The sequence below is a fragment of the Gymnoscopelus microlampas genome (assembly GCF_963454915.1).
Source record: "Gymnoscopelus microlampas genome assembly, chromosome: 5".
NCBI lineage: Eukaryota > Metazoa > Chordata > Actinopteri > Myctophiformes > Myctophidae > Gymnoscopelus > Gymnoscopelus microlampas.
This window is the reverse complement of record NC_139942.1, coordinates 25,466,851-25,493,468: the sequence shown is the minus strand read 5'-3', so window position 1 is coordinate 25,493,468 and position 26,618 is coordinate 25,466,851. Positions and strand designations below refer to the sequence as shown.

General features: G+C 40.3%; 3 protein-coding genes across 3 annotated transcripts; 2 read left to right on the top strand and 1 right to left on the bottom strand.

The window, feature by feature from the left end:
• Positions 1 to 462: 462 nt before the first annotated feature.
• LOC311045398 (myosin heavy chain, fast skeletal muscle-like) lies at positions 463 to 16,090 on the top strand (the record flags this gene model as incomplete). The annotated part of the gene is made up of 39 exons (XM_084057241.1): positions 463 to 669; positions 758 to 901; positions 1,171 to 1,327; positions 1,804 to 1,831; positions 1,921 to 2,038; positions 2,169 to 2,261; positions 2,355 to 2,418; positions 2,506 to 2,604; positions 2,684 to 2,787; positions 2,943 to 3,081; positions 3,368 to 3,486; positions 3,898 to 4,047; positions 4,355 to 4,525; positions 5,131 to 5,434; positions 6,424 to 6,488; positions 7,058 to 7,145; positions 7,409 to 7,526; positions 7,614 to 7,737; positions 7,833 to 7,969; positions 8,054 to 8,309; positions 8,788 to 9,030; positions 9,124 to 9,300; positions 9,384 to 9,529; positions 9,677 to 9,767; positions 10,401 to 10,790; positions 11,045 to 11,171; positions 11,332 to 11,450; positions 11,542 to 11,738; positions 12,192 to 12,375; positions 12,459 to 12,624; positions 12,869 to 12,993; positions 13,130 to 13,438; positions 13,540 to 13,743; positions 14,286 to 14,411; positions 14,568 to 14,738; positions 14,828 to 14,932; positions 15,034 to 15,129; positions 15,838 to 15,966; positions 16,070 to 16,090. The coding sequence occupies 39 exons, from the start codon at positions 463 to 465 to the stop codon at positions 16,088 to 16,090; spliced, it is 5,811 nt and encodes a 1,936-aa protein (XP_083913367.1).
• Positions 16,091 to 17,860: 1,770 nt separating this feature from the next.
• On the bottom strand, positions 17,861 to 18,625 carry LOC311045447 (phosphoglycerate mutase 1-like; the record flags this gene model as incomplete). Its single annotated transcript, XM_084057324.1, has 1 exon — positions 17,861 to 18,625. The coding sequence occupies one exon, from the start codon at positions 18,623 to 18,625 to the stop codon at positions 17,861 to 17,863; it is 765 nt and encodes a 254-aa protein (XP_083913450.1).
• Positions 18,626 to 19,714: 1,089 nt separating this feature from the next.
• Positions 19,715 to 25,090, top strand: cacybp (calcyclin binding protein). The gene is made up of 6 exons (XM_084058677.1): positions 19,715 to 19,845; positions 20,821 to 21,031; positions 21,172 to 21,268; positions 21,618 to 21,717; positions 23,723 to 23,817; positions 23,971 to 25,090. The coding sequence occupies exons 1-6, from the start codon at positions 19,828 to 19,830 to the stop codon at positions 24,140 to 24,142; spliced, it is 693 nt and encodes a 230-aa protein (XP_083914803.1). The 5' UTR covers positions 19,715 to 19,827; the 3' UTR covers positions 24,143 to 25,090.
• Positions 25,091 to 26,618: the final 1,528 nt, after the last annotated feature.

Here is a 26,618-nt window from a genome sequence, read left to right as displayed (position 1 = left end):
CATATAATATAAATATAATAGCAGATGCATTTACTGTATGTAATATGGACGGCTATTTTTATTTATTAAAAACATAAATGAATGAACTTAAATTAATTAATGAACCACCTCCTGGGGGGGCCCCTTTCGGTGTGAGTCCCATGTATGGGTTCACATAACCCAGCAACCCTAGGCAAATTACGCCACTGTGTGGACCGCACAAAATTGCATTTAGAGTACTGACAAATAAACCTTTCTTCTTCTCCTTCTCCTTCTTCAAAATGGTGTTTTTTCCCACACTTAGGGATTGCACTTAAAGGTTCCAGCTGTTCCTGCGTAGAGGGGAAAAGTGAGTGTTCATAATTTTTCTATTAAACTAACCTACAAGACTAGTCCTGAAAAGTCCTACAGTTCTCTGTTCAGATCTCAAGTCAGCAAAGGCATCAACGCCATCTATATTTCTGTCTACAGAAAGCCGCCACCATGAGTACGGACGCGGAGATGGAGCAATATGGCAAGGCCGCCATATATCTCCGTAAGCCAGAGAGGGAGAGACTTGAGGCTCAAAGTATGCCCTTTGATGCCAAAACTGCAGCATATGTGGCTGATGTTAAGGAGCTGTATCTCAAGTGTAAAATTATAAAGAAGGACGGTGCCAAAGTCACCGTGGAAGTGCTTGACACGAAGGAGGTAGGTAGACCTAAAATAAAATAGTTGCACAGTACGACTGTAATCAGTATATATTCTGAAGGTTCTTTTTTGTTTTTTGTTTTTTTAGGAAAAAACGGTAAAAGAGGCCGATGTGACCCCCATGAACCCTCCCAAGTATGACAAAATTGAGGACATGGCCATGATGACCCACCTCACTGAAGCCACTGTCCTGTATAACCTCAAAGAGCGTTATGCAGCATGGATGATCTATGTAAGACTTTCTACCTGCTGACTCTGAGAACAGTACAGTATTCTGCTCTGAGCTGTCAATAGAAAAGAAAAAAGAAAAAAGTACAGAGTAGTAAAATCTTAAAAAAAACAACAACAATATGGCGTGTAATAATGCTTCGCTGTTCCCTGATGCCACTTGGAACTTGTGACTGTAATCCCCCAGCCCTAGTGATCCGTTGTCCCAGATATGTGACGTACTCGCTGCTATGTTGTATGTTGTTATAATGTTCTCTCTCTTGTCCCCTTCAGACCTACTCCGGCTTGTTTTGTGCAACTGTGAATCCCTACAAGTGGCTCCCAGTGTACGACCAGGAGGTTGTAAATGCCTACAGAGGCAAGAAGCGTGTGGAGGCTCCACCCCACATCTTCTCTGTCTCTGACAACGCCTATCAGTTCATGCTGATGGGTACGTACACACTGGTCAGGACAATATAAAAAATATATGACTATAATTAGCTGGGAGGGAATTCATGAAGATGATGCACTTGGTGACAAGTTTTAGATTTTTGGCATGGTGTTAGGTATGGGTGGGTTTTCAAAAACATCCCAAACAAGTTGGGCTGGCCCCATAGTGGTCGTTATGCAATGAATCCAATATTTTTGGGCCACTATATGGTTGAACCCCCAAATAATTGATAGAAAAGATTTTCAATGGATTCTGTTACTATTGGCCATGCTTAATAGCATACAAAATATCTAGGAAAATCCAACTTGTGGAAAGGCATTATTTTCAATATGGCATCTGCGATGGCTGCAGGAGCTTAAAATGGCTATAAACTGGGAGGGAATATGTAAAAAAAAAATGCTTTTGACATATTCCCTCCCAGTTAAATGGTTTTGTGCTGTACATAACTAAAATTACATTTGGTTTACATTTTACAGATAAAGAGAACCAGTCTGTCTTGATCACGTAAGTTTCTCATCTACTAGGCATTAAAAAAAGAACATTGTAATCAATTCACTAACTGCATTTCTCTGAATGTATGCATTTATAACCAGTGGAGAATCCGGTGCTGGAAAGACTGTGAACACCAAGCGTGTCATCCAGTACTTTGCAACAGCAGCTAGTTCTGGTGCAGGAAAGACAGATGCACCAGTCGGTGCCGGCAAAATCAAGGTATAAGTACAGGTTTTAAACTTTAACAAATTAAACATTTTGAACATTAAGAATTTATATGCAATATAGCAATTCAATTTAAAATAATTCTGTCCAAATTCTAAATTTGGTGATGTCTAAAACATGCTAGGGGTCACTGGAGGATCAGATTATTGCAGCCAATCCCTTGCTGGAGGCCTATGGTAATGCCAAGACTGTGAGGAATGACAACTCCTCTCGCTTTGTAAGTGTAAAATAATTATGTAATGAGAAATCCTGCAATCATTTCATAATGTAGAAGGATTTTTTTTTTTACAAATTGTGCTTTATGAAACAGGGTAAATTCATCCGAATCTGGTTCAACAATAGCGGCAAACTGTCCAGTGCTGATATTGAGACATGTAAGTCTGAAATTCACATATTATGATAAATGATTTGTGCCTTCATTTTTAGAGGAACAGATTTTGAGTTATGTATGACTCTTATAGATCTGCTGGAGAAGTCCAGAGTGACCTACCAGCTTCCTGCTGAGAGAGGCTACCACATCTTCTACCAAATGATGACCGGCCACAAACCTATGATTATTGGTAAATTGAATGACTGATGATGCAGTGATAACATAAAGTAATGAATGAAAAACTAATTTTCACCCTTTTTTTTTTAAAGAGATGTGTCTGATCACCACCAACCCCTATGACTTCCCATTGTGCAGCATGGGTCAGATCACTGTGGCCAGCATTAATGACAAAGAGGAGCTGGACGCCACTGATGTCAGTATACATATTTTTATAATAGGTTTCTAATATTCAGTTATATTATATTATGTTATTCAGTGTGCAGTCAGTTGCTCTGCAAGTGCAATGCATGTATTTTCTAAAGTGATGTTTGTTAATCTAATGTTTTAATCTCAATCTTTTGAATACAGGATGCTATCGACATCCTGGGCTTCACTGGGGAGGAGAAACTGTATATCTACAAGTTTACAGGTGCAGTGATGCATCATGGAGTCTTGAAGTTCAAACAGAAGCAGCGTGAGGAGCAGGCTGAGCCTGACGGCGTGGAGGGTGAGCTGCATCTTTATTTATATCATTATTAGTATTATTATTATTATTATTATTATTATTACATATTATGATAACGGAGGGTGAGCTGCATCTTTATTAATATTATCACAGAAGGTGGGCAATGTCTTCAGCCAAGGAATGAAAATAATGAATAGTTATCATTATAAGTATTGTATTGTCATATATTCTACATTGATGGCACGGAGGGTGAGCTGCATCTTCAGCCAAGGAATGAAAATAATTAACTGCTTATCACAAGTGTTGTATTTTTTTTTACCTATTTTAGAGGCTGACAAGATTTCCTACCTGATGGGTCTGAACTCAGCAGACATGCTGAAGGCTTATTGCTACCCCAGAGTGAAGGTCGGAAATGAGTTTGTCACTAAGGGACAGACTGTGCCACAGGTGAGCAAGTTACACTGTTTTATTGTTCTGAATTCATACTCTCTTTATATTCTGAACACCACATACAATTAGAACTCTAATATCTTTTTGAGTCCATACTTAATTACTGTCTAGAATATGTTGACAGTGCTACCCATAAAACTACACATTGTGTAGCCATATTGTATGTAAAGTATGATTCCCTGCCAAAGAAACAATGAGAGACAGAGTGCAGGCAACTGCTGCTAAAGCCCTGTCGAGAGACCAAAGGTGAGAGTTAAGCTAGGCTCAGATTGCCAGACATACAGCGCACACATATGCACGCACGCGCACGCACATACAATATGTGGGGGGAAAATGCATAGACGTACTTCTTTGGAAGAAATGTAATAACAATTCACACCCCTACTAATAACTTTCCTGTTTCCTTAGGTAATGAACTCAGTGGGTGCCTTGGCCAAGTCTATCTATGAGAAGATGTTCTTGTGGATGGTCATCAGAATCAACGAGATGCTGGACACCAAGCAGCCGAGAAACTACTACATTGGTGTGCTGGACATCGCTGGTTTTGAAATCTTTGATGTAAGCATGGACTTGTTTTAAGTGGTAGACTAATTATTTTTGTCACAATTACTTTAACAGTAAAACCAGGAAAGCATCTGTGTCATTTTAGATTTTATACGTTGGCTATTGAAAAATAGCAGATCTACAAGCTCACAGCGTGTCACTTTGTGCTGTGCTGCGAGCTTGTACATTTGCTATTTTTGAAAAATCTTGAAAGTGTTTAATAAATGTTGAATGATTTTCTAAAACATTTTAATTACAAAAGATTGTGACAACTACTGATGTAGAAGCTTGCATTTGTAGAATAATAACTCTTTCCACTCAGTTCAACACCCTGGAGCAGCTGTGCATCAACTTCACCAATGAGAAACTGCAACAGTTTTTCAATCACACCATGTTTGTTCTGGAGCAAGAGGAGTACAAAAAGGAGGGCATACCCTGGGATACCATTGACTTCGGCATGGACCTGGCCGTCTGCATTGAGCTCATTGAGAAGGTATACAATTATTATTATATTAGTGTATATTATCATGGACCTGGCCATCTGCATTGAGCTCATTGAGAAGGTAGGGACATGGACCTGGCCATCTGCATTGAGCTCATTGAGAAGGTATACAATTATTTTGTGCTCTAATGCAGTGGTTCTGAACCTTTTCAGGCAACAACCCCCCAAAATAATCATATTTGAACCGGGGACCCCCACCCTGACAAGCACTTGGAATTGTAGGAGTTGAGATATTACATTTAGTTTGACATTTTATTTTCCTTTTTCTTATATTATTTGACAATTTTGACAAAGTTTGACCAGTTTTTATAGTATAGTTTGTTGATTACTTTTGATTACGCAGTAATGGTCTTTTTTCATTTAATTTATTTTCTTTAATTGTCACTTTACTGTTATCTGGGGGGACCCCCAAAATCATGTGGGGCCCCCCCAGGGGGTCCCGACCCACAGGTTCAGAACCACTGCTCTAATGGACATTATTGTCTCCGCCAGAGGTGGAGAGTATGTTTTCGTCTCCGTCCTTCCGTGTGTCCGTCTTTTGTCATTAGCATTAAGTTTGTGTTTTTGGTGATTTGTCTTTTGTCTCCTTCACAAAGCCCTTGGGCATCTTCTCCATCCTTGAAGAGGAGTGCATGTTCCCAAAGGCTTCAGACACCACCTTCAAGGACAAGCTGTATGCCCAGCATCTTGGAAAGTGTAAAGCCTTTGAGAAGCCCAAGCCTGCCAAAGGCAAGGCTGAGGCCCACTTCGCCCTGGTCCACTACGCTGGAATTGTGGACTACAACATCGCTGGCTGGCTCGAGAAGAATAAAGACCCCCTTAACGACTCTGTGGTGCAGCTGTACCAGAAGTCTTCAGTTAAACTGCTGTCTGTGTTCTATCCTCCTCCTGAGCCTGAAGGTATGTTTATTAATATTATAATATAATATAATATAATGTGTTCTATCCTCCTCCTGAGCCTGAAGGTAATAACAGTTAAACTGCTGGCTGTTTTCTATCCTCCTCCTGAGCCTGAAAATAACAATAATAACTGTTAAACTGCTGGCTGTGTTCTATCCCCCACCTTCTATTAGCCTGGCATGGCCAGACTAATATTACTGCGTAGATATTAGTCTGGAAACGTTCTGGGCGGATTCCAGAAAATGGCTCTGGTGATAAATCTGCCCTACATTTGCATACTGGTTCCTGATTGGTGGCCCACAACTTTGGGCGCAGCAAAATCAAATCGCAACCGAGTGGGAGCCAGACTAATCTGCAGAGGGCTTTTTTTTTGTTGCACTGGCTTCCAGTGGCCTCCTTTTTTTCGTCTGGTTTCCAGGCTAGTGTTGTATCAAAAAAAAATAGAGGGAAATCAATATATCTAATCACATCAATTACCAAGTTTTGAAATTATGACATTATTATTTGACAGTAAAACCATCAACTTGTGATATTAAAGTATCTTTCCTCTTCTACCCCGGATTTGAACCCGGTTTCCCGTGCAAGTGCTGGATCTTTTACCATTGAGCTAATTGAGCCTGCCTGCTTGCTCAGGGGATAAATTGAATCTTGACCATCAGCTAAAAAATTGTGTCAGATCCTGTGTTTAGGTGAGACATGGCCTTTGACATGGCTCAATAGAAGAGCAGGGAGACGAAATACAACTATCCCAATTGCATAAGTTATATTGTATTAACGTACTCTACCATACAGATTGGAAAAATTACATTTTATGCATTAAAAAAAGTTACGTGGTGCCACTTTAATATTATACCGAATCTGACAAGAAGGGGGGCATTTTCGCTTGTAAATAATTCTTTATGACTAAGATACAATATATTTGTTGACTTTAACAACTGAAGAATCATTTGTTAAAACTGTCCACTCATTATTCTGACAATTATAAACAGATAACACAAAGAAAGGAGGCAAGAAGAAGGGTGGTTCCATGATGACTGTGTCTGCTGCTTTCAGGGTAAGAATATGTATTCATTATTATCAACATTATATTATTATTATTATTATTACCCTTATTATTATTACCCTTATTATTGCCCTTATTATTATTATCATTATTATTATTATTATTACCCTTATTATTATTACCCTTATTATTGCCCTTATTATTATTATCATTATTATTATTATTATTATTAATATTATTATTATTATTATTATTATTATTATTATTATTATTATTATTATTACCCTTATTATTATTATTATTATTATTATTATTATTACCCTTATTATTATTATTATTATAAATGATGACTGTGTCTGCTGCTTTCAGGGTAAGATTCATTCATTATTATCAACATAGTCATGTAAGAAATAGGCATAATATATTTTCATGTTGGAAATAAACAATTTCTGTATCACGTGTGTTTGTAGATCGGCTATTCTTGAATATCTGTAGAATAAAATAGAATCTAAATCTGCAAAGTAACTAAAGTTTTCAAATAATTGTAGTGGTGGAAAAGTACAATATTGAATCACTTTGAACTAATAATGAACATACTTGGCTCTATAATGTCTCGATAGGAGAACTTGCAGAAGCTGATGACCAACTTGAGGAGCACTCATCCTCACTTTGTGCGTTGCCTGATTCCCAACGAGTCCAAGACTCCAGGTAAACACAGAATATATATATAATTATATATAAATTATATATATGTGTGTGTGTATATATATATAATTATATATAAATGATATATATGTGTGTGTGTGTATATATATATATATATATATATATATGAGATTCCCTAACGAGTCCAAGACTCCGGGTAAACACAGAAAATAAATATTTAATAATGATTGTATGAGGTGGTCATTTAATGCAACTTAGTGTGTCATTATTTTTGTCTTAATAATAATGAAGCAACATCTTTACAGGCCTGATGGAGAACTTCCTGGTTATCCACCAGCTGAGGTGTAACGGTGTGCTGGAGGGGATCAGAATTTGTAGAAAGGGCTTCCCCAGCAGAATCCCATATGCTGACTTCAAGCAGAGGTATTGATTTTCTTTTTTTCAGCAGGTTTTAGTTCCATACATATTAACGGGAGGCATCCAAAATGACCATGAACTTTTGCAAAATAGGTATAAAGTACTGAATGCCGCCGCATGTCCTGAGGGCCAGTTCATGGACAACAAGAAAGCCTCTGAGAAGCTGCTTGGGTCCATTGACATACCTCATGAGGAGTACAAGTTTGGACACACCAAGGTAAACACACTCCGAATCTGCACCATTTTATTGAGAGAGGACTAAAAGTTGGCTTTGTAGTCAATTATTTACATAGTTTGTAATATCCTATGCAGGTGTTCTTCAAAGCTGGTCTGCTGGGTACGCTGGAGGAAATGCGAGATGAGAAGCTGGCTATTCTGGTCGGCATGACTCAGGCTCTCTCCCGAGGTTTCCTCATGCGGACGGAGTATGTCGAGATGTTGAGAAGGAGGTACTTTGAAAACATAATATAAAGTGACATTTGGTACAATTTCGAAGGTACACTTTTTAAATTACCAGAACTGTTGTCCCACAGAGAAGCCATTTTCACCATCCAGTTCAACGTGCGCGCATTCTGCAATGTGAAACACTGGCCATGGATGAAGCTGTATTACAAGATCAAGCCTCTTCTGCAGAGTGCTGAGACTGAGAAGGAGCTGGCCAATATGAAGGAGAACTATGAAAAAATGAAAACTGACCTGGCTACTGCTCTGGCCAAGAAAAAAGATCTGGAGGAAAAGATGGTGTCTCTGGTGCAGGAGAAGAATACTCTGCAAATGGCAGCTGCATCAGTAAGTACATTTCTGCAAGGAAGTTTTGTAGCTCAAATCGTATATAATCTTATCTTTAATCTTTTCTCTTATCTTATCTCATATGTTCATCCTGAACAAATGCTCATGCAGTGAGTTTGTGCACCGAGCTGGGATCGAATCCCGCTCCCCCACTCGGCAACCCGACGCACAACCTACTGTGTCAATACAGCTAAGCTCGATTGGCAGAGCTGTTGTAACCGGGTCTTGTCTGGGGTCACTACATCTACCCCCTCGGTTTTGTTGGAGTGCGTCCTCATGCTTCACACTTCACGCATCACGCCCCTCACGACACACAACGTCCCTCATGTCCCTCACGCGAAGACTTCCTGCTCCACATCCTGCCGACTACGCCAGCTTGTAGTGGAGCTAAGCTCGATTGGTAGAGGTGTTGCGGCCGGGTATTGTCCGTGGTCACTACACTGACATGTTTCCTTATTTATTTATTTTTGACCACAAGGGAGAAGATAGTCTGAACGATGCTGAGGAGAGATGTGAGGGCCTTATTAAAAGTAAGATCCAGCTGGAGGCAAAACTCAAAGAGACAACTGAGAGACTGGAGGACGAGGAGGAGGTCAATGCTGAGCTGACTGCCAAGAAAAGGAAGCTGGAAGATGAATGCTCTGAGCTCAAGAAGGACATTGATGACCTGGAGCTCACCTTGGCCAAAGTGGAGAAGGAGAAACACGCCACTGAAAACAAGGTTCATGATTACGCGCTCTAGCCGTCTTATCAACTTACAGTATGGAACAATAATGATCTATTCATGAAAACTAATTCTGTTCTGCGTATTTAGGTGAAGAACCTGACTGAGGAGATGGCCTCTCAGGATGAAGGACTTGCTAAGCTGACAAAAGAAAAGAAGGCCCTCCAAGAGGCACATCAGCAAACTCTTGATGACCTGCAGGCAGAGGAAGACAAAGTCAACACTCTGACCAAGGCCAAGACCAAGCTGGAGCAGCAAGTTGACGATGTGAGTTCATGAATTGGATGTTTTGAACACATTATGTTTATTGTTGTACTGAATAATTCATTGTTGTTTTTATTATTGTGCAGTTGGAGGGTTCTCTGGAGCAAGAGAAAAAGCTCCGCATGGACCTCGAGAGAACCAAGAGAAAGCTTGAGGGAGATCTGAAACTGGCCCAGGAATCCATCATGGATCTGGAGAATGACAAACAGCAGTCAGACGAGAAGATAAAGAAGTAATGTGGAACACAATAATAATAATACATTATAATAATTCATATTATTAATTAATTAATAATAATAATAATAATAATAATATGAAATGTCATGGAGAAAACCAACCCGCAGAATGACACTAAAATATCATGTACTGTATTCCACAGGAAGGACTTTGAAACAAGCCAGCTTCTGAGTAAGATTGAGGATGAACAATCTTTGGGGGCTCAGCTACAGAAGAAGATCAAAGAACTCCAGGTACAGTATTTAACATTTCTTTCAAATCTAAAGTTTAACTACCTAAACCCTATAGGCAACTCTTTGGATAAGTAAATAAAAGGACCACCATTTTTACAGCAGTTTATTTCACCTCTCCTACCAAATGTCTTGTAGCCTGCAGATGTAATATCAATAATTAAAGTAGCTATTCTTCTTAATAATCAAGAAAAATTTTAAAGTGATATACCGTTATAGAAATGACTGAGATAACATGTTGGAAAACGAAGCCAGTGACAGCTGTGTAAGTGAACGTGTACAAGCGTGCATGCACGTCCGCAACTGGTCGCGGCCCTCATCAAGTCACCTTTTGCCCAATGCTCACTCCGAAATGGGTTTTAACCCCTGCTATATACTTAGTTGACTAGGGTCCCCGATAGGTCTATACTTGGCCCCCTCCTTTTTTCCCCTTTAGACCAAATCTCTTCGCCGAATATGGCCGATCTACAAGCTCACAACACGTAGGGAGCTTGTAGATGTGCTATTTTGCCAAATGTTTGCCTATTATGGCATGCCCAAACAAGGGACGCAAGGGTCAAATGGTTAAATCTTCTATAATAATTATGAGTAAATGATGATTTTCACATGTTAATCTGTTATTATTAATTTGAAAAGGCTCGTATTGAAGAACTGGAGGAAGAAATTGAGGCGGAGCGCGCTGCTCGTGCCAAGGTGGAGAAGCAGAGAGCTGACCTCTCCAGGGAACTGGAGGAGATCAGTGAGAGGCTTGAGGAGGCTGGTGGAGCCACCGCTGCTCAGATTGAGATGAACAAGAAGCGTGAGGCTGAGTTCCAGAAGCTGCGTCGTGATCTTGAAGAGTCCACCCTGCAGCATGAGGCCACTGCTTCTGCTCTCCGTAAGAAGCAGGCCGACAGCGTTGCAGAGCTGGGCGAGCAGATCGACAACCTCCAGCGTGTCAAGCAGAAACTTGAAAAGGAGAAAAGTGAATACAAGATGGAGATTGATGACCTGTCCAGCAACATGGAAGCTGTTGCTAAGGCAAAGGTAGAATGGAATGCCTGTGGATAATTCTTGAGATAATACTAAAGAAAAAAAGAAATAAGGAAAAGATGCACTGATTGATGGCCAGCAATTGATCCCACTTCTGACATCAATTGTAACGTTTTGTTTCCAAACAAAGTATTCAATTTACAATTGAGAGAAATCTGTAGAATATTGAACTACTGTAAAAAGGAACATGACATAATAAATGTAGGTCAAACAGTCATTAATTGAATATGTCCATTGTTAATTAACAGGGAAATCTTGAGAAGATGTGCCGCACCCTTGAGGACCAACTTAGTGAAATCAAGTCCAAGAATGATGAGAATGTTCGCCAGATAAATGATGTTGGAGCTCAGAGAGCAAGACTGTTGACAGAAAATGGTAAATGTTCTAAAGTCTACTTTACATGGTTTGTCAATGGTACCAAATTCCATATTTAGAGATGATGATTTGATTAACAGTTATCCGAGGCCTTTTACGAATATGTATCGAACAAAGATGATACAACTGTTTTTAAAATAATATTTCAATTTCTAACTAGGTGAGTTTACTCGTCAACTTGAGGAGAAAGAATCTCTAGTCTCACAGCTCACCAGAGGCAAGCAGGCCTTCACCCAACAGATTGAGGAGTTGAAGAGACACGTTGAAGAGGAGGTCAAGGTGAGGACCATTTTTCAACAAACAGGCCTTGTGTTATACTTTTGTGTTATTATACTCAGCAGACATTATTTTGGGAATTTTCTTTTGTCAGGCAAAGAATGCCCTTGCTCATGCTGTGCAATCAGCTCGCCATGACTGTGACCTTCTGAGGGAGCAGTTTGAGGAGGAGCAGGAGGCCAAGGCAGAGCTGCAGCGTGGAATGTCCAAGGCCAATGGTGAGGTGGCTCAGTGGAGGACCAAGTATGAGACTGATGCTGTCCAACGCACTGAGGAGCTGGAGGACTCTAAGTAAGTGATCAGTGTTTTACACTATGGTACCACTCGTTATACAAAGTGAGTGATCAGTGTTTCACACTATCAGGTACCACTCTCTATACAAAGTAAGTGATCAGTGTTTTACACTATCAGGCACCACTCTCTATACAAAGTAAGTGATCAGTGTTTTACACTATCAGGCACCACTCTCTATACAAAGTAAGTGATCAGTGTTTTACACTATCAGGCACCACTCTCTATAGTAAGTGATGAGTGTTTTACACTATCAGGCACCACTCTCTATAGTAAGTGATCAGTGTTTTACACTATCAGGTACCACTCTCTATACAAAGTAAGAGAACAGTGTTTTACACTATCAGGTACCACTCTCTATACAAAGTAAGAGAACAGTGTTTTACATTGGTATCGCTTTCTATACAAAATATTACCCATAATGATTTGATTCCATTCAAAACCGATCAACAGGAAGAAGCTAGCCCAGCGTCTTCAGGAAGCTGAGGAGCAAATTGAGGCTGTGAATTCCAAGTGCGCCTCTCTGGAGAAAACCAAACAGAGACTCCAGAGTGAAGTGGAAGACCTCATGATTGATGTGGAGAGGGCCAATGGTTTAGCTGCCAACCTTGACAAGAAACAAAGGAACTTCGATAAGGTGCTTTGACATATAGTAGATTATTTTAAAACTTAATGATTTTGTCCTCGATAAAGTGGGGTAAATTACACTTGTCATTGCAGGTCCTGGCAGAATGGAAGCAGAAATACGAAGAGGGTCAGGCAGAGCTGGAGGGAGCTCAGAAAGAGGCTCGTTCTCTCAGCACTGAGTTGTTTAAGATGAAGAACTCCTATGAGGAGTCTCTGGACCAACTGGAGACCATGAAGCGTGAAAACAAGAACTTGCAACGTGAGTCTTTCTCTACATAATACTTTCAATATCAGTAATGTTTTTTGCCAACTTCTTTTGTGCCAAGGCTGGGTCAAAATGGGTCCTCATTTTATCTCATAGTTCATGTGTGTTAAGTAAATATTAATATGCCTTTAAAAGTCTTTAAAAGTTCAAGATCAATTGTGGATTAGGCTACACTCAGCTTTTTCTAATGCAAACTTCCTTTTCTTCTTATTGAATCTTTATTTTCATTAAATTGCAGAGGAGATCTCAGACCTGACTGAACAGATTGGTGAGACTGGAAAGAGCATCCATGAGCTGGAGAAGAACAAGAAGCAGGTGGAGACAGAGAAGTTAGAGATCCAGACAGCCCTTGAGGAAGCTGAGGTAAAACTTTGAGGTTCCAGATGAAGAAGGCAATTGTCGCTATATTAGATTTAGTTACAATAAGATTCAAAAAGTGGAGTGATACATATTACATTTGTAGGTCCGTACTACCTTTTGATCCTGTGTTACATTTTAGGGTACTCTGGAACACGAGGAGTCCAAGATTCTCCGTGTCCAGTTGGAGCTCAACCAGATCAAGGGTGAGGTCGACAGGAAGCTGGCCGAGAAGGATGAAGAGACGGAGCAGATCAAGAGGAACAGCCAGAGGGTGATGGACTCCATGCAGAGCACTCTGGACTCTGAGGTCAGGAGCAGAAACGATGCCCTGAGAATCAAAAAGAAGATGGAGGGAGACCTGAATGAGATGGAGGTTCAGCTGAGTCATGCCAACCGCCAGGCTTCTGAGGCTCAGAAGCAACTGAGGAACGTCCAGGGACAGCTCAAGGTGCAAAACATAGTCGTTAGACACATGAGAGGAACTGCTCTGAGCAAGTCACATTCTGAGGTATCTCTCAAATTGACCACCTCAAATGTGATTTCCTTTAGGATGCCCAACTGCACCTTGATGATGCTGTCAGAGCCCAAGATGATCTGAAAGAGCAAGCTGCCATGGTGGAGCGTAGGAATGGCCTCATGGTGGCAGAGATTGATGAGCTGAGAGTGGCTCTGGAACAGACAGAGAGAGGCCGCAAAGTGGCTGAACAAGAACTAATGGATGCTAGTGAACGTGCTGGACTGTTGCACTCTCAGGTAAGCAGTGATGGAAGAAGTCCCCCATTTATTTTTACTCAAGTAAAAGTATCAAGACAAATTTACCTGAGTAGAAGTAAAAAAGTATTGGCATCGGAATATACTTAAAGTACCACAAGTAAAAGTACTCATTATGCAGAAGTTCCCATTTCACAAGTTTTCATATGTATAAAATGTGTTTGTAGATCAGCTATTTTCAAATTGGCAAAGTAAATATGGTAGGTCTGAAGTGGTTTTGTAATGAAAAAATAATAATAATCTACAAGTAACTAGTAACTTAAGTGTTCAAATAATTGTAGTGGAATAAGAGTACAATATTTGCCTTTGAGACGTAGTGGAGTAGAAGTAAAATTATCAAAAACTGGAAATACTCCAATAAAGTAAAAATACCTCAACATTTTACTTAAGTACAGAACTTGAGTAAATGTACTTAGTTAACTTTCCACCACTGCAGGTACGTCAATGAAAAACGTTCAATATTTAGAATAAGAAATATTCACATACTAGTCATTCATACTTACATTGTTCAACTGAATCTTTAGAACACAAGCCTTTTGAACACCAAGAAGAAACTGGAGAGTGACCTGATCCAGGTCCAAGGTGAAGTGGATGACAGTGTTCAAGAAGCAAGGAATGCCGAGGAGAAGGCTAAGAAAGCCATCACTGATGTAAGTTAGGATGTCCTACCCTTATCTCATGTCATGCTTCATGTCGTCTCTGTCGGGTGGGAAACCTCATATGTCCAAAAGATTTTACTTTCAGGATTCAAATTCAAAAATAGCAACGATATTAACATACAATACAATACAAAAATGACATTCCAGGCTGCTATGATGGCCGAGGAGCTGAAGAAGGAGCAGGACACTAGCTCTCACCTGGAGAGGATGAAGAAGAACCTGGAGGTCACAGTGAAAGACCTGCAGCACCGTCTAGATGAGGCTGAGAACCTGGCTATGAAGGGAGGCAAGAAGCAGCTCCAGAAACTGGAGTCTAGGGTAAGATGTAGTTCACTTCAACACGGGTTGTAGTCATACACAATGAGATAAGAAGAATTAAATTCACAGTGCATAATCTAATTGTGAAGGTGCGTGAACTGGAGGGAGAGGTCGACTCTGCACAGAGAGGCGGAGCAGATGCTATTAAAGGTGTCCGCAAGTACGAGAGGAGGGTGAAGGAGCTGACATACCAGGTACCGTATAACAGGTTCACTTTAATGACCATCATCCCATTGACAAAATCAATAGATTGCATGAACATACAACTAATGTTATAAATTCACTGTCACTTCAGTGTGAAGAGGACAAGAAGAATCTTGCCAGGCTTCAGGATCTGGTAGACAAACTGCAGATGAAGGTCAAAGGCTACAAGAGACAGGCTGAGGAAGCGGTAAGAAAAATATTGTTTTTTATTATTTGTGTGTGTGTGCAACCACACCAAGGAATCATAGAAATCCTGTTTTCTTAATTAATGTGGTTGCTTTAGATGCCATAGGCCGTTGGTTCTCAAAGTGGGGTCCGGGGACCCCCAGGGGTACTTGAGGGGGTTCCAGGGGGTCCCCAAGCTAAATGATGGATAGGAACCAAATGGACCCATGGGGCTGCAACTAACGGGTCAATTTGGTTCCATTTGTACACTCTCAGAGTTAAATTAACATTGATTTTACCATATGAATTGGGGTCCCAGAGATAAATGCCATTAAATGGGGGTCCGTAGCCTAATAATGCATGTCAAACTGGGGGTACTTGAAATTAAAATAGTTGAGAATCACTGCTAGAGCCGTAAACATCTTATGGGGGTCCCTGGCATATCTTTTCAAATGGGGGTCCGCAGGCTATTAAGTGTCAATTTGGGGGTCCTTGACATGAAAAGGTTTGAGAACCACTGCCATAGGCAACCAAGGAATCATAGTTGTTTTCTGACCCACTTAAGCCCTACTGTATATACTTCGTTGACTGGGGTCCCCCAGGACCTCTAAAACCAAATCTCTCCACCGAAAATATCTGCAAGCTCATGACGCTTTGTAAGTTTGTAGATCTGCTTTATATATTATAGCAAGACGTATTCAGGCTTTGAACCTTCTCTATCATATTGTAGGAGGAATCAGCCAATTCTCACCTGACCAAGTGCAGAAAGGTTCAGCATGAGCTGGAGGAGGCTGAAGAGCGTGCTGACATTGCTGAATCCCAGGTCAACAAGATGAGAGCTAAAACTCGTGAATCCAAGGTAAATACATAATGCAATATGAAGGCACTGTTGGTTATCATTAACTGAGATTTAACTAAAGATTTGTGCTGAATATGGTCTAAATGTATTCATCTTTTCACAGGGAAAAGAGGCTGCTGAATAGTTTCTTCAATCCAAGAAGTCACTGCAAAACGTCATAAAATATGACGCATTGTTTTCAATAAAGTATTATAACATAAGTATTTTGTTAATTGTTGTTTTCATTATCTCTGCCAGGCCGAAGATTATTCTTTCACCCATTTGTCTGTCTGTGTGTCTGGGAGCTAGTCTTGTCCTAATCAGCATTCAGCAGCACCAAATTTCTTGTGCATGCGTGCAACACATAGGAACACCAGATGGATAGTTAGTTACATACAGTAGCTACCAACCAGATACAGTTCTAACTTTCTTGTAACATGCTATGTACAGTAGCTAATGTGCATGAATCATTTTATATATTATTTTATTGTTTGTAGACCTGAAATTTAAGGTAGCTTTTTTGGCTATATTTGTTAATTTGATTACATTTACCAACATGTGATAGCAATGAATTAAAGTCACCTTGTAACATGGAGAACATATTTTGCAAACATTAGCATATGCTTCCTAAGACATAGGAATATTGCCAAAGTTAGGTTGTTGGATTATCTTTTCTGGAAGGCCAAAGCCCAATTAATAGGCTACTACATGGATAGATATGATTTATGTACAAACTATCAACAGTATGAACAGGCCTTTATGTTTCAACAGTTTCAACCTTGAATGTCTGGGTAATATAGATTAATAAAACATAATCAAAGTGAGACAAAACAACAAAAACTGAATTTCAGACCAATATGGTCAGGCCGGCCCTTGAACAGGCCACAGATGCAAAGCATTAAGACCTTAGGCTACTGTCTGTAGTAGGCCACAATGATGGTTCTGTTTGGGTACAGCTCATGGTTTCAGCCCAAACAAAGCAGTCACTGGTGGTACATACGTGGTAGGTCACTACAAGAACAAAACCATGCAATTTACTTCAACCTGATGCTACAAGGCAATCCAGGTGTACAACCTGGTTGCTGAAACAAAACAAACTAATTTCACAATACCCATGATAGCCTATACAGCTCATGGTAGCATCATATAACACCAAGAAACAAACATATCTGCACTGGTAACTGCTTGAAGCCAAAGCTCCAGCCCAACAGGTGAGCTTTGACAGAAACCATGGACACACATCCGTAGAGAATTGGAGATGCTCGCTTGGGCTGATTTTACCGTTTCCTTTATACAGCTGTTGTTTGCCATAATAGAGTGGGTGGAGGAGGTGGTATAGGGGAGAGACTATGTCCACTCTACTATAAAGCATAAATAAACAGTTGTAAACGTTTCAACTATACACAGCATTAGTTAAGCATTAGTTAAGCATTTTCTATATCACTGTGATAGCAGTGATGCCAAGTATGCATAATGCTTTACAAATGACGAATTCATGATGAATTAAGTATTTACTAATGCTTAACTAATGCTTAATAGTGTATTATAAAGTGCTACTCCATATTCTAACTTTTTGTGTTTTTTCGAAAATGAATGCCCTACTTGATAATACTACAGAGTCACACAAAAGCATCAAAAGTAGCAGATCTGCAAGCTCGAAGCACAGATTTAGGTTCATCCTCACATGCATGTGTGAAAACCTGGTATAGAAAACCTGGAATAGAAAACCTGGTATAGACTAATCTGAGTTCCCAGACGTTCTCGTATACAAACGGGAGGGGCGAGAAACAGGTACAGACAAACATTCAGTGGAAGCAGACAACAATAGGCAAACATTTAGTCATTAATAGGGTTTCATCATTAATAATGGAACAGTATGTGATAATGATCTGCACTATTGCAGGAATCCCTGTGTCTATTTCTTGGCCTTCCCCTGGGCAGCCACAGCCGCCATAGCCTTCTTCACAGCCTCCTCATCGCCCAGGAATTGCAAGAGTCCCACAGGCTTCAGGTTCCTGTCCAGCTCATACAGGATGGGGATGCCTGTGGGCAGGTCTAGCTCCATGATGGCCTCCTCTGACATACCCTCAAGGTGCTTGATGATGCCACGGAGACTGTTGCCATGGGCAACGATCAGAACCCTCTTGCCATCTTTGATCTGAGGGACGATCTCCTCGTTCCAGAAAGGCAGTGCACGGGCGATGGTGTCCTTCAGACTCTCGCAGGTTGGAAGCTGGTCGTCTGTCAGGTCACCATAGCGACGGTCCTTGCTTATGTTGTTATAGAAGTCATGCTCCTGATCCATGGATGGGGGTGGGACGTCGAAGGATCGCCTCCAGATCTTGACCTGGGCCTCCCCGTGCTTGGCTGCTGTCTCTGCCTTATTTAGCCCAGTCAGGCCACCGTAGTGGCGCTCGTTGAGGCGCCAGGTACGGTGGACAGGCAGCCACATCTGGTCAATGCCCTCCAGAACAAGCCACAGTGTCCGAATGGCCCGCTTGAGGACAGAAGTATAGCAGATGTCAAAATGATAGCCAGCGTCTTTCAAGGCCTGTCCTGCCCTCTTTGCCTCTTCCACCCCGGTTCCACTGAGGTCTGCATCGAACCATCCGCAAAAGCGGTTTTCCTGATTCCAGCAGCTCTCTCCATGGCGGATCAGAACAAGCGTGTATGCGGCCATACTCTGACCAATGCCCCCTGCTTCAGGGAATGTAAAGGTGACAGGCTCCTCACTCATAGACAAATACAAACTGACAGGTTATGTTTCAAGTGTAGTAATTTCACCACACTTATACAGCTGCTGGCTACAGAGATGACTTGTTGTGACTTAATGATGACGTAGGCACTCATGCCTCACAGACACCTGTAGCTGTCATTTATTAGTGCTTCCTGTACCCATTATCAGAGTAGAGCGTGAAGCCAGTCTAACATCAATCACCTATGACGTCATATGTATGTGTGTGTGTGTGTGTGTGTGTGTGTGTGTGTGTGTGTGTGTGTGTGTGTGTATATACCAGAGAGAGAGAGAGAGAGAGAGAGAGAGAGAGAGAGAGAGAGAGAGAGAGAGAGAGAGAGAGAGAGAGAGACTGAACAATTTTTATATAATCATATATTTAATAATATAACGATTTGAGGAGCATGAAATGGGCAAAAGTTAGGTATTGATTTGGAACATTTTTGTTTGTGAATAAAGAGTTTTGCCTAGTGGATAACAGAAACAAGAGGCTTTCCACAGGTAACGCGGCTGCAGGGTGACGCAGGCTGGGCAGAACTACATTAAAGAGTAACGACCAGGGTAGGAACATTATTGATTTCGGTTTATCGGTTTATTATAAGCGACTTTGGGCTTGTTTTTCTGAAAGTTGTGTAAAGTGTAGTTGCTTATTTGGGCTTGTCTCCTAATGTTGTTTATCCAGTGTTTCTCAAACATTTTCATGTCAAGGACCCTAAAATTAATATGTATTTGTATGCGGACCCCATCTGAAAATATTTTACGCCAGGGAGGCCACCATACAAGATTTGTGTTGTTAAAATGTTTAAAAAATATTCCACAATTTTCAAATGGGGATCTCATCTTAAACAAGCTCAGTGCTTAATGAGTCTTCCAGTTTAGTAGACCTTGTATTGTGAATGTGTACTTCCATGTACTGTTGTTCTCAATGTCTTACTAAATAAAGTACATCAATCAATCAATCAATGCTTATTTTGGGCTTGTTTTCATAGACCTGGTTGCTTGTTTCTCTCGTAAAATCTGGCAACACTGAACGCGGTACGACCAGGAGAAGTGCTCGACCCGACCAACACTGCAGTGCAGTAACAGTTAAACGTATTGTACGCATTTCAGTCATTTAGCAAGCAACAACCCTAACAATATATTACAAAATGGACCTAACCGAACAGGTAAATAGTCAATACACTGTTTTTTGTTGTTGTTGTTTTACGTACCAGACAGTTATTGAAACTGAAAGACAAACATGACGTTAGCTTCCTTGTTAGCTCGTCGTGGCTGCATTTCATTCACATGGAACTTCATGTATGGCAATGAACTGAAGCTAATGTCCGTTAGCAGGGTTAGCGTAGTAGTATGGTACCCATTGACACAATATGTAAACCACGAGTGTCGTTAATACTGCAGAATCTGTGCTGATATGTGCTCTCAAAATCCTGTAATGTGACTGATGCTAAAGAAGCTAGCTCTCCTAGCCATTCTACTAGCTAAGGTTATGGGAGCCCTTTAGAGCAGTGGTTCTCAACCTGTGGGTCGGGACCCCCAGGTGGTCCCCACATGATTTTGGGGAGGGTCCCCAGATGACAGTGAAGTGACTATTTAAGGGCTTTTAAGATTTTTTTAAATACCTAAAAAAAATAAGAAGGGAAAAAGACCATTACTTCATCAAAAGTAATCAACAACAAACTATGTTATAAAAACTGGTCAAACATTGGCCAAATTGTCAAATAATATAAGAAAGAGGCAAACATTTTGAAAATAGCCGATCTACAAGCTCACAACTGTAGATCAGCTATTCTCACAGTATTTATCAGAGTCAAACTAAATGTAATTACTCAACGTCTACAATTCTAAGTGCTTGTCAGGGTGGGGGTCCCCAGTTCAAATATGATTATTTTTGGGGGTCACGGCCTGAAAAGGTTGAGAACCACTGCTTTAAAACATGTGCACAGTAACATCACCTTTACGGCAAGAATAGGTAGAATCAACACCTAACGTTTGTCTTCTGTTTTTTATACTAATAATGTTGCCTTTCTTTCTAGTGTTCTTAAATCCTATCACATATTCTCTCTCTCTCAGAATATTATTTGTTGTTGGGCTATTAATCAGCTTTTTATCCCCACCACCACACCTGGTCTCATACATAGATCAACCAGCTGGAGGCAGACCTGCAGGAGCTGGGGTCCCTCCTAGAGAAGGCAGAGAGGACCAGAGTGCAGGAGCTGCTGAAACAGGAGCAAAAGAAGGTTGAGAAGGAGATCACAGCCAAACGGCAACAGAAGGAGCAACAGGCCAGAAGAGAGGCCGACCCGACTGCATCCACAAAAGCAGCATACGCAGTCAAGATCACCAACTATGGTATGGATCTATTTTTCTGGTTAGGCACCGGCTAGTTAGTTGATGTGTAGCTGTGCTTTACTTTTTGCATGACTAAAGTAAGTCCATGCATGAGAGAGATTTCAAATGAAATCATTTACACTTGTGCATTTTCATTGCAGGCTGGGACCAGTCAGACAAATATGTAAAGATTTACATTACGTTGAAGGACGTGCACAAGATTCCCTCCGAAAATGTGGAGGTTAGCTTTACAGAGAGGTAAGGTGATGTGCTAATGCAGTATGTCAATTTCTAACACCTTTGACCTTTTGATCCATAAATTAATCTTCTCTTCCGGGCAGCCTATTGATCATTCCCACCAAGTTTCATGGAATTCCCCTTTCCGTTCTTGAGTTATTTTGTTTCAGTATGTTTCTATTTTCTAGGTGATTGATTCAGCTCTTAATAGCATTACTAACATTATAGACTACAATCTTTTCTCGCCTCCTTAGACATCAACATCATCATCAGGGTATTACAATAACAATTAGTATCTTTCTGTTGTCTGTTTCCTGCATTGTGTCTGACAGTGCAGTTGTTATCTGATTTTTCTTACTCTTCCCACCAGGTCGTTTTCTTTGCTGGTGAAGGATCTAGAGGGGAAGAACCACCAGATGACAATGATAAATCTGCTGTGCCCCATCGATCCAAAGGACAGCTGTAAAAAGGTGACCCCAATCCCCAAACACTATCAGTCAATTTAAAGGCACAAAAACATGTCTGTGGTTTTCACCCATAACCTCAGACACGCCCAGTTTATTGCATTTTGCAGATGTTTGCACTGTGGACATTCGCTCGCAATTGCTTATATGAATTCAGCTTTGGGGGAAATGGAATTGTGCTGGATAATGCATAGCCTAATTAAAACTAATGAAATATATACTAATACTAGTGAAATATTGATTTGTTGTGATGCAACTCAAGAATTTGGGCGACTGTTGCTCATACAATGAGTAAATGTATTCCAAAAACAAACTCCTGATGAGTGAAGTCAATGTATCCAAGGCTTGTGATTTGCCATCCCTAAAAGACATACTGTACCTTATTAATAATTGCTTGAATGTTGGAATAGTGTTCTCTTATTGTGTCTGCGAGGCCTACATGTGTCTCCTTGCTGCAGTTACCGCTGTCATCCCCACTACAACCTTCCTCTAAGATACCTGTGTTAATTTGCACATGCTCTTTGAATTGAGAGAATTTACCATGTAATACTGACCCTCACAAACTGTGTGAACGTTAAATCCAGTGGAATGCAGTAATGCAGTATCCTATCATTTGTACAAGCCTGCCTTAAAAGCATTTAAATTAAGGACGGACATGTTCTGAAGTTGAAAAGCAAACTGCACTTAAAGGAGCGTGGTATTTCTTTTTTTTTCTTCTTTTTTTTTGTGGCTTTTCTGCCTTTATTGATAGTATAGTAGACTGACAGGAAATGGGGAGAGCGAGATGGGGTGTGACACGCAGCAAAGGTCTTCAGGATCAGTATTCGAACCCTGCATTAGCAGCTTAGGTGCCTGGACCGCTACCCCAGCCGTCCGGGCCAGGACCGTGATCTTGTTTGATAAATGATGTGCATGTTTCTAGATCTATAATGCATCTGACATGAGGCACAAGCGGCTTTGTAAATCTGGTCTTTTGTGTGCGTCCAGAGCAAGACTTTACCTACAATTTAGGCATTTAGCAGACCTCTGTCCTAATTGTCCTCTCTGGATAGAATCATTTATCTTGATGCGAATAAACAAGCTATCAGTGGCATGGCTTGTGGTGTTTTCCTAGTGAGTCAACACTAGCAGCACTTGATGCTTTTACTGTATAACAGTCCATTCCAATATACACAATCTGCCAGACATACAGATTGTGTCTTTAAACGAATTTAGGGCTGTCACGATCATGACATTTTACGTGACGATAAATTCATTGTCATACAAATAATTGAGATTAGCGATGTAATAATGTTTTGGGCATTGAACATTGGAACATAAAAAATACATTTCTCTTTGCCTTTTAGGCTTCGTAAGCAAAAATCCCACTGGGCAGTTATGACAAATAACTCCAATATACAAATGAATGGCTGACATTTCATAACTTTATACTTAAAAAAAAAGTAAAACAAATATAGTGGAACTGGCAGATCCACACAATGCGTCGCAATATGACTTATTGTGAGCTTGTAGATCTGCTATTTCTGCTACTTTTTGAAAATGTATGAACATTGCAACATGAAAACGATAATGCAAGTAATTGGGATTACCTCAAATGATTGGGCGATTATGTAATAATTGTGACAGGCCTATTAAAATTTAATGTACAGTATTTGAGGACGTCAAAAATGAAAGGGAAAATTTAGAATTCAACACATCATTTGACTCATGCACTTTAGACCAGTGGTGCGGGAAGGGGTGGGGGGGGGGGAAGCAAAAAAAACAAATATATATATATATATATATATATATTATAATATATATATATTTTTAAAGTCTATATACACACATATATATTAAAACAATTATGTATTTAACTTTGGGGAATCAAATATTTGTTGAAAAAGGTGCGTGGAGTCACCCACCCAGCCCAGCACCCCTTGGAATAAATGACTTCCAGCGCCACTGCTTTAGGACTCTACAACTTCAAAATATGTTTATTTTATTGTGTAATCATCATTCTCTTCTATAGATAAAGACAGACATGGTCTTGGTTATGGGCAAGAAGCAAGCGGTCAAGAAGTGGGACTGTCTAACACAGGTGGAAAAGCAGTCTAAAGAGAAAGAGTAAGTTTCACATATGTATGAATTTGATGTCAACATGCACACAAATTACATTGAGATGCCTTACCACTTCTGTATGCTAGGGGAACTGAGTGGTAGATAATGGACAGAAATGAACCACTAAGACAACCCTAACCTCTCTCTCTCCTCCATCAGTAAACCTGCTATGGATGAGAACGCAGACCCCAGCGAGGGCCTCATGACTATGTTGAAGAAGATTTACTCTGAGGGAGATGACGAGATGAAGAGGACCATTAACAAGGCCTGGTCTGAGTCCCAGGAAAAGAAACTTAAAGGAGGAGAGGATGGATCCATGATGGATTTCTGAGCTGCACGATTCCACCTGTCCCTTCTAAACGCAAGTGAAGTCAAATGATGACGGAGTTGCAATAGGTTGCAACAGCAGGGTTAAACGGGACCCCCAAGTCTACATTTGAAATGACTAAGACACAATATTCAGAGCTCTGTTGTTTGTTTGTTTATTTTGTTTCCCTATGGCCCAAGTTCCAACTGAGTGAAGTTTGTTGGTAGAAAGATGTTGGGTGGAAACCTTGTTTGTCCAAAACTACTCATCTTTCAAGAAATGGAAAAGAGTATTCCATGTGTTTCAATGGATCCAATGTAGTTAAGATTTTCTCACAAGCTCTTGTTAATACTTTTCATTGACTAAATATTTATAAAACCCACAGAGACGCAACCACTTTCACTTTAAAGAAAGTTCCAAATTAGCTAAAATAGCCGATCTACCAGCTGACCGCACGTTGCGAAGCGTGGTGAGCTTGTAGATCGGCTATTTTTGCGGGACTCGTACGAGAAAGTAGGCCATCAATTTACACCAAAAAAACATACAATGTTGAAATAAAAAAAATACAAGGTTTAAGCCTGACGGCAACGAAATGGAGTAAATCACAGAAATACTGTGTTGAGGGAAGTTGTTTACAAGTGTAAGCCCTGGTTAGCCCCTTTGGCCCTGTTGTGTAAAGCAGACTAATGATGTTGTACTAGTTACCAGAACAGTGGCAGTTTACTAATTAATCAAACTACAGCAAAAATGTTGTTAAAAAAAAAAAAACTACAGCAACAATCAAAATGCTAAGGCAGCCAGTTAGACATGGGGTTACAGTGCATTAACGTAAATCAATGAAGCTTCTTTTGGAGTCCATAACAAATGTCTTTCTTCCTACATCGAGCAATATGAATGAAGCAATGCTAACAGACATTCCACCGTGCAAAATGTAACATTCATACTCTGACAGTAAAATATGAGACTGCAATTTTCTTGTTCAGCCAGACATCTTGAGTCTGCATGTACTTTTGGTTTCTGACTTCACCAAACTAATCATACAGTAGATTGCATTAATTAAATATGTATTCAGGGGGGAAAGTGAAATGGAAGGGATGTTTAATCTGTCACATTTACCTTTTTAAATAGCAGTCCAGTCTTCGATTTAATTGTAAGTAAGTGGCTTATTGTCGATCGGCCGAGAGGGATAGTGTTGGTTCCCTTTTCAATGCACTAGACCCCCACGCTACTCACAAGCTGAGTTAGCGGTGCCTGGGATCGAAGCCGGGACCGTCTAAAGACAAGTGCTCTACTGACAATGTGGGGTCCAGGGACACCCAATAGTCCTAGGGGATACCCAGCAAAATTATTGATCTTCACCATTATAACATATACAAATGAATACAACTGTAGAATATTCAAGAATTGGCTATTCTGATCAGTGTGTCACTGTTATCTACAGTACATGGAAAATAAAGGAAGTCTGGACCAAATGACAGACCTTATCGACCAAATCGTGTCTGTCTACCAATAGATTTATTAGATGTTTGATAGCTGAATAGCTGAAGCTAATAACATTAGCGTGTTCCTTTTAGGTGACACCAGCATGGACATTTCCTGTGAAGTTAACTTCATGCTGGAACACAAGCATCTACTGTACAGTAGGCTAAATGAAACATTACAGCTACAATCTGTAACTTCCAAAAGTCCTACCTGAGATTTGAAACCATGTTCCCGTGGAAGTGCAGAAATGATTAACAATGAGATATAAAAGCACACCTTCTTACTTAGAAATTGAATTGTAACCTTCAGGCAACACTGCTTATAAACCAGTTGTCATACCCTACCACAGAATCTACATTTCTCAATGGAAGAGCAGGGAGACTTTCACCACAGTTGTGTATGTTAAATTGCATTAACATACTCAACCATACAGATTGGTTAGAATAATATTTTACTCACTTAAATAGTTACATAGTGGAGATTTAATGTTATTACCTTACGTTTACCCCTGGTTACCCATCCATTAGTCGCTTGCTGCTTTGCAGAAATGGAAATTCAAAAACATATTTTAAAATATATTTTCGTGAATGGAAACGAACAGATGAGAGCTTCCGTGCCCGGCTTTCAGAGGGGGTAATTACAGACTGTGTAGCATTCAGAGACTGTGAAATAGTTGTCTGGCTTGAGAGAATACCCCTCCATGGAAAAGCTACATCAAGTTCAGGCATGGGTTTAACCACGTTCAACCTGTTGTCCCTATTTTGAGCATGTCATTAGATAGGCTAAAATATAGAATGTAGCAGATCACAACGCATTGTGAGCTTGTAGGTTGGCTATTTTCGTTTTCGTTTTGTTGCACGACTAAAGTGGCTAATGTGGTTTAATACATTTTGTTAGGTTAGTCCACGTTCATTATGGTTAAGTATAGGCATGGGTATTGGCTCAGCAAGTCTCCTCAGCTCACTCTCCTGCTCCACAAGCTTTCTCATTTCTTCAGCCCCACTCATTTCACGTTCCT